We start from the raw sequence: 14,162 nt of genomic DNA on the forward strand, positions 1-14,162 counted from the left end.
CCTGATCAAGGTAATCAGCAAAGAGAGCTAGAAAACCAGCAGGGACACCGACCCTCGAGGACTGGAGCTCGACACATGTGACCTAGACCACGCGTCTGTGATGAAGCTACACTGACCTGAATGGGAAAAACGGCTGCATCACGAACCAAGAAAGGTTTGACCTTGAAGGCCTTGCTAAGAACAGCCGCTTGGTACACAGCACCCATGGCTGCTGCCTCATCTGCATTGATGTTTTTCCCTAGCTCCTCTCTACAAATAAAAAAGTGACACACAATAACAACAGTGGCAAAAAAAAAGACAAAATTAAGTAAAGTTGCTGGAAAAATACGATACAACTTTAAAACACAAGTACAGCATTGTTACTTTGATTTGCTTACTTGCCCACAGCTTTGAGAAGCACTTCCTGAACCTTGGGTACTCTGGTAGAGCCACCTACCAAAATCACCTGTTCAATGTCATCCTGTTTTCAGAAAAACAAACGATCATTTCAGACCATCCATTAATTTTAAAAGACGCCATTTACACCTGGCAACACTACACCTTAAGATAAGTCCTCACTAGTTAATTTGAATTTTTTATTTACCAGTAGAGGTTACCAAAATAAACAACAACAATACAACAACAATAAAGGCCAAGAAATAAAAATAGTGTGGCATAATACATGCATTATACTACTTTTATAATCTATCAACTAGATTAAATATGATGAGTATATTCATCAATAAATACACTGCTTTCCATTGACTCATAGCTGTATTTCTGTGTCATGTTTGAAGATAATTAAGTGTCTTCTACTACTACTAACCAGCTTCATTTCTGCAGCAGTGAGGGCATCCTGTACTGAAAGAGGCACTTTTTCAAAAAGGTCAGAACACAGATGTTCAAACTCAGCCCTGGTCACCTTGGCCTTGAAGTCAATGTCATCCATCAAACCTTCCACCTAATAAAATACTTTAATCATTGAAATTGCACTACAACAAATGGGTATGAATGTTCAAAAAGGAAGTGCACTTTTTTAAGTTGACATTTTCGATAAATGAAGGTATTGCAAATTTTAACACAAACTTACTTTGGTATGTACAATTAATAGGATTCACTAAAGTCACTGGACTCACCTGGGCCATGAAGTCTACATTTGCACTCAGCACAGTTTTAAGCCTCTGGGCCTCTTTAAGCAGTTTAGCCATGGCACGGTGGTTCTCCTTCACATCATTCTTGCTCTTCTTCTGCTCATTAAATAGTTTGGCCAGGTAGTCTCGAAGTCTCAAGTCCATTTCAAAGCCCCCCAGCCCACGGTCAAATCTGGAGTAGAACAAAAAGTACAGTATTTTTTGTCTGGATATGGATTCGTGGACATACAGAATAATGTCTCATGGCTCATAATTAAAATGTCTCAATGACTGGTATTACACAGCTCATCTTCTATATTCCATCCTCAGTTTAGAGGGGAGCAGATGAATCATGTCACTAATGTCCCTATAATCTAATATGCAAGGTATTTGTCCTCCAATCTCAAAACGTTTTTTTCATAGTTAGCAAGCTCTCTCACTCACACACACACACACACACACACACACACACACACACACACACACACACACACACACACACACACACACACACACACACACACACACACACACACACACACACACACACACACACACACACACACAAATGATGATGATGATTTGAAAGTGAACCTACCCAACACCTCGGATCTGTAACTGGGGCTGGGTGCCAGACTCTTTCGTTTTCACCGTCTGATAAGTGACGATGGTGACAGTGGTGCTGCCAGAGCCCATATCATAAAACATCACATTCTAAAAATACAAAAAAGGGTCAGAAGTTCAATAAACCTGTTACGAATACACAAAAGTTAGCTCAAGACAGATGTGTTAATGCAAGTCTAGCATGTATAACAAAACATGAAACATGTCAATTATTTACCTTTGGTGTGTTATCAATATCTTTCCTCCTGAAGACCCCATAGTTTAAGGCCACTGCTGTGTTGTCATTGATCAGCTGAAGAACTTTTAGACCTGCCATATGTGCAGCCTGCAGGACTGCCCTGCGCTCTGCCTGGTTGAAAAATGCTGGAACTGTGATTACTGCATCTTTTATCGGTTGCTCTGTGCATTAGAAAGGATGAGGAAAAAATTAATTATGTTCAGGATTTCTTTTTTATTTAGAATTTCAAAACAAAAAGTCAAGTGACCTGCAAAGTCCTGAGCCAGTGCACAAGAATAATTGAGCACCATTCCAAGGAGCTCTTCAGCTGAGTACTGCATTTCTCTATCAAAAATAAAATAAAAAGTCAGTTATATTCTTGAAAGCTGTATTTATTGTGACTGAGCAGCAGAAATGAAGAAATGCAAAAAAATGTAAGAAAGATAAAGAAAAAAAAACAACCATAAAATTCCTAAACCAACAATATAGACTTACTCTGAGCTTTTAAAGTAAACTGTGCCTCTGACTGGATCCTCCTGCAGCTGGTGCTCTACAAAACGTTTCTGATAGAGTGCCACCTGGGGGTTATCATGCTTTTTGCCCAGAAGACTTTGAAGATGTCTATAAACAGTTTTGGGGCTCTTCACAGACTGAATTGTGCACAATAAATGACCATTAATTGCATACAAGGATTCAAATTTTGTAATTTAATATATGCTTTGACAAAATAAGTTTGATGTGATTATTATTTAGTAGTAAGTAACTTAGAAGTAGTAGAAGTAGTCCTACCACTCCAAGCGCATTGTCTCCAAAAAGTCTTTCATTCTCCTTGAGACTTACAGCTACAGGTGTTTTCCTCCTAGACTCCCTAAGAGAAAAAAGGAAAAAAACAATACACAAAACATAATTTAATGCTGCAATCATTTACTTTTATTTTTTTATGCAAAAAGATAAGTTAGACACTATTTTACAGTCAGCTGTCTCTATAAACCCGGAACAAAATATAGTGAAGTGATTATTGCTCAAGATTTACCGTGAGCTGATGAGGTAGCATCTACAGCAAAATGTGTACAATTTAATATCTAAGGCCAATGAGAAAAGCATTCTCTCAAGTTTTAGTTGAGTTTTAATTAAGTTCAAATTAATAGAAAGGAAAATCTGCCTTATGGGCACCATAGCATTTTCAGACACACTTTACAAATTGTGAACATAACCTTAACTTCAGGGTACTATTATTAAAGAAAAAAAATGTTATCACATTTTTTCTAGCAGCCAAACCAGAGAACTCACTTGTTGAGAACAATCTCCATTGGCACACCAGGTTTCACTATCGCAATCTTCATCCACTCACTACCAAGGTCAACTGCCATGACAGCTACAGTCTCTGCAAACAAAGACATACAGTACGCTAAATCAAGCCAGTATGACAACAATATTTACCAGCAAGTGATTCAAGAAAACAGTACATAAATGTGTTTATATTACTTTATTGTTTACCTGTGTAAGTGGGTAAAATTGCCAGAACAAGAGAGAACAGAGTAACCACTGGCAGCTTCCTCGCTCCCATGATGAGCTACAAAAATATGAATCAAACAGTTATGTGAATAGATTCACAGGGTGTAGCGTACTCTAACATTGTTCACATTTGCGTATCAAAACCCTAGCTTCCTAACTGCTATTATTTAAGTTCAGTATATAATCATACAAAACAAATGCTTTATACTGTATTCTAGAATACTGACCTGCAGGGTAGTTATGTGTTTTAACAAGTGCTGTTGCCTCTTATTAAAAAACATAACCAAGAAGTTGCAACCAAAGTCCTAACCAATCTCTGGTTAGCTGCTCTTTTTGATTAACTGACAGTGCAATAAAATAGCAAAGGAAAACGACGGTATTTTGGTCGCCATAGTTGTGGTTCCCCGATGGTTCATCTATTGCTGTTTGTAGTAGTAATTTTTCGACAAGTATAAACGGGGATAGTTGCGTCATCATACGACTTTTTATAATAAAAAAATCATTGTGTATCTACATATATTTATCGATAAATCATTTATAACGTTGCATATTTTAGCAATAAGTAATAGAGTCGCTGTCCAATGTCAATCCAACGCACCTGATTCGTACATAGTTTCAAACACGTGGCATTATTTGTCGTTGTCAAGTTCTGATTCTTAGTTCAAGCTTTAACATCTAAGAAGTACATTTTAAAATTTTTAGCAGTAAAAGTGCATAATCGGACCAAGCAAAAATACACATTGGAACATTATAAAATTGTGTTTTTGAAAAACAATCTCCATGTAAATTTCTTGCTGATGAAGCAGTGATGCATAAAATGCAAAATTGATCAACCTTTACGATTTAGGAAAGACAGTGTATGTTATCGTATGGAAATGACTTTGGTGAAGTTAATGGTCACAAGAGAACTTTACGCACAGCTAAATGAGATCGATACAACAAATCTAGCTTTCATCCATCCCAACAAAACCGGAAATATGTACGCGCACCTTTCCAACTAAAAGTAGCACAATAAATGTTTATGTGGAGGACGTAGTCATTACACAAGTTCACATATAATCTTAGCTATCATACTGTCTGACAACCATTAATAGGAAAGCATGATTAACACACAGTTGTGGCATGAACACAACGTTACCTTCTTCAGGTACGACCCGTCAGTGTGTGCAAGAGATGTTAACTGTACGCCAGTTTCTTTCCGGGAAACTTCGAAGAATAATTTACCTGGTTCTGAGTGTATTCGGAACAGCTTTGTTATCACGCTTGATAGTGTTTAGTCCCCTTTATCAATGGCTTATTCTCGCTAGTCAGGCCCAGAACGCGGCGTCACCTCATTGGATCCGCAGGACCCGCTGCTGAAAGGAAAAACTGTCAAGTCGTCTGTTTATGACCATACTGCGTCCGGTTATAACAAAACACTGCACGCACTGTTAAACAAGTTAATAGTTTTGTAATAAAATGTCAAGCTTTGTAGTAATTTTGTAACGACTTGTAAATAAAAAAACGTTCTCAATGACGTTTTACAGTATTCTTACATAACTGCATTTCAAGATATATACACTTGCTCTTGTTTTGAAAGGAACATCCTCTTCAACCTGTAATTTACGTCACCTGTCTTGATGCCGGGTACAACAAGAAACGCTTCCGGCTCTCGAGCCCAACTTCCTCCACGCACTGCTCGGTGATTGGTCCACGTGAGTAGAATTGCGCAAGTAAATACAGTGACGTCAAAAATAGACTCCTGGCTATGTCCAATTGGTCCACGTCAAAACAAAAAAAGCAATTGGTCCACGCTAAGACAGTTGGCGTTCATAGGGCGGCGTTTCCAGGTTAAGTTAGGTTAGTCTAGGCACACCGTTCCCATACATTAAAAATACAAAAATTATCACCAGCAGAGGGATGTTTTCGAGATGAAAGGATAAATTGCACTTCGCTTGGAAAACAGATGAAAGAGGTGACAGCTGGAGATATAATTATAATTTGTTGTATAATTTTTGTAGTGTACCCATTAAACTGTATGAATTTGACTATTTACTGCCTGACAGTGGGAATCCTGTAGTGAGATAAAAAGAAACATGTATTTTATACATTAACCGTTACTCCAAGAATTGTCCTAACATCTTAACTGTATGTTTCCAAGCACTTGCAACACAATAAAAATGGTGCCTCAAACTGGCAGCTAAGCAAGGAGAACACACAGGGCGTGCTTTTACAACTACAATTATACCATGATCTCAACTAACCAGAGTTGCAGTGCCAGTCTTCTGTATTAACTAGTGTCCACAATAACTGGTGACCTGACGCTCCTTGACCTGAACTGCTGCGTGAAGCATTAAGAAAGCACGTTAGCTGTCCGTGTCAATGTTTTGTTAATGCCTTGTCTTTAAATGATCTAAACAAATGGATGTTAACAGAATCAAGTCAGAGTTTTACAAGAAACAATTTCACACAGATTAAACTTATTGACTCCCAGCATCAAATATATCAGTGATGTTACAATCAAATTACAGTTTTGTGATCTTTACCTCTGTGACATACCTCAGCTCCGGTTTAAACTGATGTAGACATATATATATACTGCAATATATTTTATTTTACCGTCGGGACAAAAATTCATGAAATCAATAATAAACTGTCTGGTGGATTACTATTGATTTTTATTTAATTACATACAGTATGTCAAAAGTGAGTACATCCATCACATTTATGTGAATATTTTAATGTATCTTGTCATATGACATTACTAAGAAATTGACATTTTGTTACAAAATAAAGTACTGTAGTAACTATACAGATTGTATACCATTCAACATTTGCTGTCAAGTTCCACTCAGAATAGGCCTTGGCATCGTTATCCAAAGAATTTGAGTGCTCATGCTTAGCATAATATCCAGAGGTTATGTTTGGATATAGATATGAGTGCTGCCAGCAATGCTGCAGAGGTTGAAGTTGTGGGGGGCTTAGACTGTCAGTGCTCAGACCATACACCACACACTGTATCAAGTTGGTCTGAATTGTTTTTGCCCCAGATAGAAACCTGTTCTAAAGATGATGCACAAAAAAACCCACAAACAGTTTGCTGAAGACAAGCAGACTTAGAATATGCATTACTGGAACTACTGTATGTGATGTAGTCTGAGACCAAGATAAACTTGAAGTATTTGGTTCATATGGTGTCAAGCTTGTGTGGCAGCAAACAAGTTCGGTGTGTTTTTTGCCTAAAGTCAAACATAGCAGGAGTGTCGTGGTGTGTGGGGATGCATAAGTGCTGCTGGATCGTAAGGTTTCTAACATTCACCAGCTCCGTGACATTGCCATGGAGGAGTTGAAGTGGTACAGTGGTACAGGTGCCTCCATGCCTCCAAGAGAGTTTTAAGGCAGATTAAAAATAAAAGAGGCCACACAAAATATTGACACTTTCAGCCTAAATTGGACATTGTCACTTAGGGGTGTTTTCATTTTTGTGACCAATTGTTTAGACATTAATGGCATTAATGACTTATTTTAAGGGGAACAGCAAAATGTTTATTGTTATACAAGATGCAAAGGAACTACTTTGCTACATTGTAGCAAAGTTCTTCAATGTCACATGACAAGATATAACAATATTATATATTTAATAGGGGTGTACTCACTTCTGTGAGATACTGTATATCACCTCAGGCATATTCAGAACTGCACCTGCATAAAAACATGTGTTATGTAGTCTGTAATTGTAATTTGCTTTTTTACCACCTTCTCATCTTTTAAACACACAAGTTCATGGGTGTGTGAATGCTAAAACATTAACAACTATCTTACATTAACACTAAGAAGCAGGTGCATGATTTTAATTTCAGATTGTTTGCTGCAAAAAACCATTTAAAATTAAGTACAATATTGCCCCTTTGTAACAGTTGTTTCTGTCATTAAAGTGTTGTGTATCTTTATAGTACATACAGTAAAACACACTGAAAACCATGTAACAAATTTTCAAAGCAAAGTACATTTTTACTATCCCCAGAAGATTACAAGATGATGAATATAATTCCGCAAAAGGTTACACCATAAGTACTAAAATCAGACTGATGCATATGTTGCTATATATTGTAGTATTACATGCTGCATTGAACCATATACACAAGCTGAAGTTTCTAGCAGGTTCTCTTGGTGTGGATAAGAAGGTCTCTCTGCAGATTCATTTCTAGGCTACCTGCAGTTTTGCTACCAGGTGGGTCTGTGACCAGAGTCAGTTTGTTAAATACTCCTCGACCAAAGTAGTCAGCCACCACAGAAAAACCATCATTGGAGGTGCGTAACTGTAAAAACAAACATTTGTGTCAGTATACAACATCAATAATTATTAATTGCTTTGCTATGGATGAACAAAGCATATTATTCCTATTTAACACTAATTATGGCACATTATAAATTGAAGCAAGTAAAATATTCAACACATAAGAATGGTAAAGGTTCATTCAAAGCTCAAGTATCCGTACCTGTCTGTTGAAATGATCATGCAGGTCACGTTTCTGGTCCTGAACACGCAACATGTCCATGACTTTGCGGTTTTCCGGAGTGCACGTTGGGCACTCAGCTTCGCTCTCTGCATAGCTTTCAAAACAGTGTTGGTGAAAGGAATGGCTACACAGGAAATGCACAGATGGAAGCTCCAAGGGGCTGTTGCACATGTTACACTTAGTCTTCTGGAATATCTTGGCACTATGTGGAAATAAGTGGAGAAATTACCATTACAACGATTGCCATGATGGCAGTCTTTGATACGTGTAGGCCACATTAGCAGAAGGTGCTTTCCAGTTTTTAAAAAAAAAAAAAAAAAAAAAACACTCCTCCTACTTAACTAGAGCTACATTGACAGAACATATTTTTAATTTTAAGAGTTTCCCAAACGTAATTTTTTACACGACTCACCTCATTTTGAGCTCTTGGATTTCAGAGCGAAGGTGAGCAGTTTCATCGCGGTACTGGCGAATTTTGCGTTCATCCTCCTCTATCTGTTGGCTCTCCCTCTGAAGCTTGTTGATAAGGTAGTCCTTGATGACTGAGAGAGTGGCTGTTGAGTTGTGGGCCAGTGTCTGAACTACTGCAAAGTCCACATAAAATTCACGTGCATTACTGATTTTCACAAAAGTCAAGCTCAGTATTTGCTCACTTTACATGTAATGATTCTAAGGGAGCATCAAGAGGCCCATAACAATAAAGACAATATATTACACATAGAAAAGAAAACACAGCATCAGACTCAGTAGAGTCACCGTGCAATTTATCTACGCCGTCTTTTTATCCTTATTAGATTTATATTTATCATGCATATGCATAGTAAACTTCTTAAATCTTGAATATTTTGATCACAGTGCCTCCAAATTTTCCCTGCTCACCTAGTAATGGAGGCATCAGGTTGTTTTGATCAATGTGCTGCAAGACCTCACTGATGTAGGCCTTGCAGTTCTCTTCCTTCCTGGCAAAGTATCCTAGTGCTTGTTCCCACAGACAGCCCTCCTGGTCTCCATAGCGTTTGCAGGCCTCTACCACTTTACCATACTCCTCATTCTGCATGTGGTAGTGCATAATCTGCTGGTACCTGTGTATACATGTGGCAAAGTTTTAAACAGAAATAATGTTATAACACATGAAATGCTCAAAGTACTTTGGGGAATATGAAGGAATAAGACACACTACACACGTGCGTGTGTGTGTTTGTGTGTTATAGACTACCCCATTACCTCTTACACACACAAATTAGAAATTTAGATTTTCAACCTACAGTAACTGGATGTCTTTGAGCAGTGGGGAGAAACTGGACCCGGAGCAAAACCCATGTACATGGGTTTGACTGCCACACAAAGTAATATTTTAACACAGATAGGTGGACAGATATAGATTTCTAATTTATGTTATCATAATATTTTCGTATCATGTCTCTCCTGACTGGATGTCATTTATTGAGGATGTCCTTAATGCTGAAGATGTGCACTGAGGCAAGGATGGCATATAAAATCAAGAGACATATTGGTGCATCCGCAACACTGATTGGTGTAATGCTCTGTTGTGGTAAATAACCAGATGCGCCAAAAGGTTAAGCGTCTACTTTACCAATTGGTTTCTCATTCTACTCATGAATAAAATGAAAAGATCCAAAGGACAAGCAGCTGAAATAATTTCCAGAGGGAGCCCAAATTGAGCTCTGCCAATCGACACCAAACTTTGAGAAGAACAGGCTGAGCCTATAGAGATTTCATTAACACACATCTTTGCTACATATCCAGGTTTTCTTTTCATACATTTGCTGCTGGCTTACTTACAGTTTACCCTTCTCATAAAGGTAGAGGACGCCTTCTTTAAAGTTGTGCATCTGACACAGGACCAGGGCCTTATCAAACACTGTGTGGTCACTTCTCAACAGTGACAAAGCTTCTCCCTGTAGAATATTTTTTTTCTGGCACACACATGCATTAAAAAATTAGCTTCACTTTTGTTATTTAACAAACAAATCTGTCTGTGTTTCATCTTTGTTATGCAAGAACCTATGACTAGTGTATTTGTTTTGTACTAACTTCTAGGTCCTGTTCGTGTGCCCAGTTTTGCAGCCGGAGTTCCAGTAGTGTGTCATACACACCCTGAGGAGATAGAGTGTCCACCTCAATCATGTGCTCCAGGAAGGCTTTCAGCTCCCGAGGGTTATTGGCAAAAATTGGAATGAATTCCTCAGAGTTGGCCTTAAACAAACAATAAATAAGAAAACCTTTAATAGTCCCACAGTGGGGAAATTACTTATTTGGTTGTAAACAGTAAACAAACAGTACACTTTAGTATTATACATACATGCATACATATATCAAAAAATGCCCTTACTATTACAATTACGAGACAACGAGACTAGTGGAAACCCATATATAGTAAAGACAGTAAAACCAACCTTGTTGACAATACTGCTTTCATAAAGGTCTTTTTCAGCAGTGTCTGCACTGGGTTGGTACTTGGTGCATAACCCCTTCAGAAGTCTTGTGGTACCTTCAGGAACATGGTGCATCAAGGTCTTTCCGTAACGCTTCATGTTGCTCTCAACTTGCTCAAACGGTAAACGCCCAATGTAACGAAGTCCTTCCTGGTAGTTCTAGTGCGAACATCACAGTATGTAGTATGCAGTATGCAGATGAAAATTTTAATTTAACTACAAATTGTTAACATAAAAATGAAAGGATAAAAGACTTTTAAAAAAATTAAAATATCTACAGTTTATACATTTGTTTGAATGATTTTTACCTTTAGGTCTTCAAGCTGGATCTTCAAGTACCATTCATGGTGCTTGTGTTTTTCAGCCAAAAAAACAGCATGGCTGTGGTAGCCAGCCTGTCGCAAAACTTTAATGGCTATCTCAACATCAAAGTGGACCTCACTTTCACTACTCTGTTAAAATACATTGCAGAAAGATATTGGTATATAGAACATGTCACAGGCCAAACTACATAGAGTATATAATAGTGACATCTTAGTTCTCATGAACAGTTACAGTAAAAAAAAAATCAGTAACCTTAATGAACTCTTCCAGCTTGGCGCTATCTTTTAGCTTAGTGTAACAGTTCAACAGTAGCGTGGTGTGGTCTGCATTGGCTAGTGATTGTCTGTGCAGGGCTTGTAGGTATGCTGTCAGGTTGTGGATCCTCTGAGCATCCAGAAATTTCCTGATGACGTATGATGGCTCCAGTTTACCAGTGGTGCTGTTGAAAAACCAAACAGAAAGAATTTAATATATTTTTCATATGGTTAAACAACGCATTAGCTTTAGTAAAGCAATTACCGAATGTACTGCTGGATGGCACCATCATGGTCTCCCTTAAGATAGAGGTGGTCACCATACTGTCTGAAGATTTCTGCCAGCCCATCACTGTCCAGGTGCTGGCTTTTAGCCAGGTTTATTGCCATGACAAACAGGTTTTTCTTAAACAACATCTTATAAAAAAAACAAAGAGGTGACAACTGTGTTACCTGATCACCTATTACTGATTTGTCCAAGTCATTGCCTTTAGAAAAGTCTGGAATCGTTAGTGGTAAACTGCTGGACTCACTTCCAGTTTGGTCTGCGTGTCTTTCTCCTGAAGAACAAACATTTTGCCATCTCTGGTCAGGATGTAGAACAAGCCCCACTCTGCCACTATATCAATGACATCCTCAAAGGGGGCACTGTAGGCGATGAACTTGTTGTCAAGGTCATAGATCGTCAAAAGCTGATTCTCTGCCGAAGAGCTCTCCCGGCTACCAAACCCTGTCCTGTGTTCAAATTAAAAATATTTGTAGTTTAACAAGAAACATGGGGCTCCTGTCACACATCAGATAAGTTGGCCTTTAGTGCTAGGATCAAAACACTTCTTACCATGATACATAGCACAATTCAAGACAGATGACTATGTCGGAGAAATTTTTCTTTAACGTTATTTCTTCTTTCAAGATTTCTTTATTTTGTCATTTAAATATTAGTTGCTGCGTTCATAATTATACTGGACTGTTGAATTTACTGCAAAGTTACTTTTTAATTTGGTGCAACAACAAAGTGTTGGCGCTTACAAAGTGTTTGACATGGCAGACATGAAGCCCTGCCCACATTTTACTTTAAAATGAAAATATAGTGTGCATATGACAGGGAACTACCCCAATAATAAATGTATCTACATGTCATAAAGTAAATCATTACTTGTTAGGTGACTTTGCATCCCTGATGATTAAAAACAGATATCCACGGTGCCAGTGGGCCAACAGTTTTTGTCCATCAAAAGCAAAGCATGGTCCTCGTTCGTCAGGCTGATACAGGTACACACATTCATCACCAGCCACAATAAACTGGGAATCCTGAGAGGGATCTGAAAGGGATGAGCAATGCAGTGCACAGCCGTGTGTGTCCAGCTGTATTTTAGGATACTCCTTGGTAGACAGGGCGTAGCACTGAGCAGGGGAAATATACAAGGAGAGGATAAGAGGTCGCAAATCTTGAAAATTGTCAAAAACGTTATGGAGTTATTCTTCACAATAATCATACTTACATAAACTCTCTCGAGAGTAGCAACAAACAGATGTGTGACCTTTAGCACTTGCCGGAAGGCAAGGCCTGTGACTGGGCTCGTTCCTTCATGCAAAGTCAGAGTTTTACTGTGACGGTCTCTGGTGATGTCACCTTTGGTCAATACCACACTGCCATCTGTAAAGCCTGTCAAGAAACAAAAGCACATACGAAATAAGAGAAATTCAGATTAATGAATCAGTAATTGATGGTTCAGTAGACAGAACCTTTCTTCAAATATTTATTACCAATGGCCATGAAATTGAGGTTTTCGTGCACACTTAAACAGGACACTTCAGCCGGTTTGTTGCCAGGGATTGCGGGAAAAATCCGCGTGCAGAGAGGATTTCCACCATCTCGCTTGTCAAGGTTCCAGACCTTTACCTTCAAATACAGGTATGTAGTTTCGTGGTGGTCAATAATCTGTGACACAATTGTCAGTAATACCAAAAAAACTACTCACTTACTAGAGGGTTTATTCCATGTTCATCCTGCCCCACTGACACAAGGATGCTGTGCTGCTTCAGCTGATAGATGTGGGTCACCCGCAACTTATAGGCCTGAAAATGTGTTAATTGTAGGGAGCGCATCAAAAGCCAAATCTTGCCCCCCATATGTAATTTTCTGCAAGTCAAGGACAGTGACCTAGACGTGCAATGAGTAGAACATGTATGCCAAATGCTACAAAACAGCACTTGTTGCAGGTCAGTGAAAATAATCTTTAACACAACGAGGCTAGCGTTATTGCTTTGTAATCTTATCCCCGTATATCTTTAACACAACAGCATAAACAGGGGACAAATTCTTTCTACTTGATGCACCTTTGACTGGTAAATAGCATTCGCGGAGCTAACGCTAGGTAGTTACTGTTTATTTAAGGATATCACCAAGAACAATATGACCACGTCCGGAGTCACATGCTGATATTCCGCTTGGAAGATAAAAGTTCTTCCCATTTTCCAAAGGATCCTTGACTACATCTTTGTCAAAGAAGACAAATTTCCTCCACTGTAGGAACGCTGCCATTTCACTACACTGCAGCACTAGCGCTAATTAGGCCGATGTCATGTGACTGAGGCACATGACTGAGTGGCGCTTTCAAAAAGCGTCATGTCCGGTTGTGACGCGTCTCGTTTTGTCTATGCAGTTCTTTCCCGCCTACGTTTTTCCCCACCAATACAAAGTAACGAGCCAATCACTGACGACAGTGAAAAGTAGTCGATAACTAGTGCTCACAGATAATACTGTATGTAAGCACACTGAACTAGAGCTCAAAATGCCACCTTCCTAGGCTATTAAAGAACATTTTCACTGAATGCTGTAGACAGGGACACAGCAAGATAATAAAATAAAGTCAAAATGATCAAGCACGTACTATTTATGCTTCATAACCCCCCCTCTTCTTTGCTTAAAGGAACGAATATTCTAAAGCATAGCACAACTGGTAGGTAAGTGAAGCTGAGCAACTGTAGTAGAAATGGTGCAGGGATCAAGATATGGTAAGTACATATTATTATTATTATTATTATTATTATTATTATTATTATTACAGAAACAGTATTAATGTTTTAATAATTCAACAAAAAAACTGTTCCATTGCTTTTGTGATTACAATGAGAAACACAGGGTCAGTAAACACAATTGA

The 14,162-nt window shown here is 38.5% G+C and overlaps 2 protein-coding genes across 7 annotated transcripts in view; both read right to left on the minus strand.

Annotated features, from left to right (window-relative positions):
* Positions 1-4,835, minus strand: part of hyou1 (hypoxia up-regulated 1) — a 57,117-nt gene extending 52,282 nt beyond the window's left edge. For 3 of the 5 annotated variants that reach the window (XR_008696612.1, XR_008696611.1, XM_055514426.1), the window contains exons 1-12: positions 4,690-4,835; positions 3,448-3,523; positions 3,241-3,334; positions 2,740-2,818; positions 2,446-2,600; positions 2,219-2,295; positions 1,951-2,132; positions 1,708-1,823; positions 1,116-1,302; positions 806-940; positions 378-460; positions 117-249 (exon numbers count right to left, since the gene is read on the minus strand). Coding sequence is in view for 3 of the 5 variants with exons in the window: in XM_055514426.1 (XP_055370401.1) it covers positions 117-249; positions 378-460; positions 806-940; positions 1,116-1,302; positions 1,708-1,823; positions 1,951-2,132; positions 2,219-2,295; positions 2,446-2,600; positions 2,740-2,818; positions 3,241-3,334; positions 3,448-3,517 (1,311 nt within the window). In the remaining 2 variants the exon portion in view is untranslated. Of the gene's footprint in view, positions 1-116; positions 250-377; positions 461-805; positions 941-1,115; positions 1,303-1,707; positions 1,824-1,950; positions 2,133-2,218; positions 2,296-2,445; positions 2,601-2,739; positions 2,819-3,240; positions 3,335-3,447; positions 3,524-4,603 lie in introns of all 5 variants that reach the window. The other 2 variants (XM_055514427.1, XM_029173662.3) reach the window with 2 other exon arrangements.
* A 1,263-nt stretch (positions 4,836-6,098) lies between these two features.
* On the minus strand, positions 6,099-13,616 carry vps11 (VPS11 core subunit of CORVET and HOPS complexes). 2 transcript variants are annotated; one of them, XM_055514428.1, is made up of 16 exons: positions 13,398-13,616; positions 12,985-13,129; positions 12,766-12,901; positions 12,501-12,664; positions 12,155-12,402; positions 11,532-11,733; positions 11,264-11,415; positions 10,997-11,183; positions 10,729-10,872; positions 10,382-10,579; positions 10,020-10,181; positions 9,768-9,901; positions 8,844-9,046; positions 8,377-8,548; positions 7,944-8,166; positions 6,099-7,763 (listed from the first exon to the last, which is right to left on the minus strand). In XM_055514428.1, exons 1-16 carry the CDS (start codon positions 13,541-13,543, stop codon positions 7,599-7,601), a joined length of 2,781 nt encoding a protein of 926 aa, XP_055370403.1. In that variant the 5' UTR covers positions 13,544-13,616; the 3' UTR covers positions 6,099-7,598. The 2 variants fall into 2 exon arrangements, with proteins under 2 accessions (XP_055370403.1, XP_055370404.1); XM_055514429.1 differs by lacking the exon at positions 13,398-13,616 and having other exon boundaries at positions 12,981-13,119.
* Positions 13,617-14,162: the final 546 nt, after the last annotated feature.

This window comes from Betta splendens, chromosome 14 (assembly GCF_900634795.4).
Source record: "Betta splendens chromosome 14, fBetSpl5.4, whole genome shotgun sequence".
In the NCBI taxonomy this organism is placed as follows: Eukaryota; Metazoa; Chordata; class Actinopteri; order Anabantiformes; family Osphronemidae; genus Betta; species Betta splendens.

Coding starts and splice junctions, on each gene's coding strand:
- vps11 (XM_055514428.1), bottom strand. CDS start 13,543: ATGGCAGCGTTCCTACAGTGGAGGAAATTTGTCTTCTTTGACAAAGAT. Junction 12,665..12,765: donor CCTCAATTTCATGGCCATTG/GTAATAAATATT, acceptor GTTTCTTGACAG/GCTTTACAGATGGCAGTGTG. Junction 7,764..7,943: donor ATGATCATTTCAACAGACAG/GTACGGATACTT, acceptor TTGTTTTTACAG/TTACGCACCTCCAATGATGG.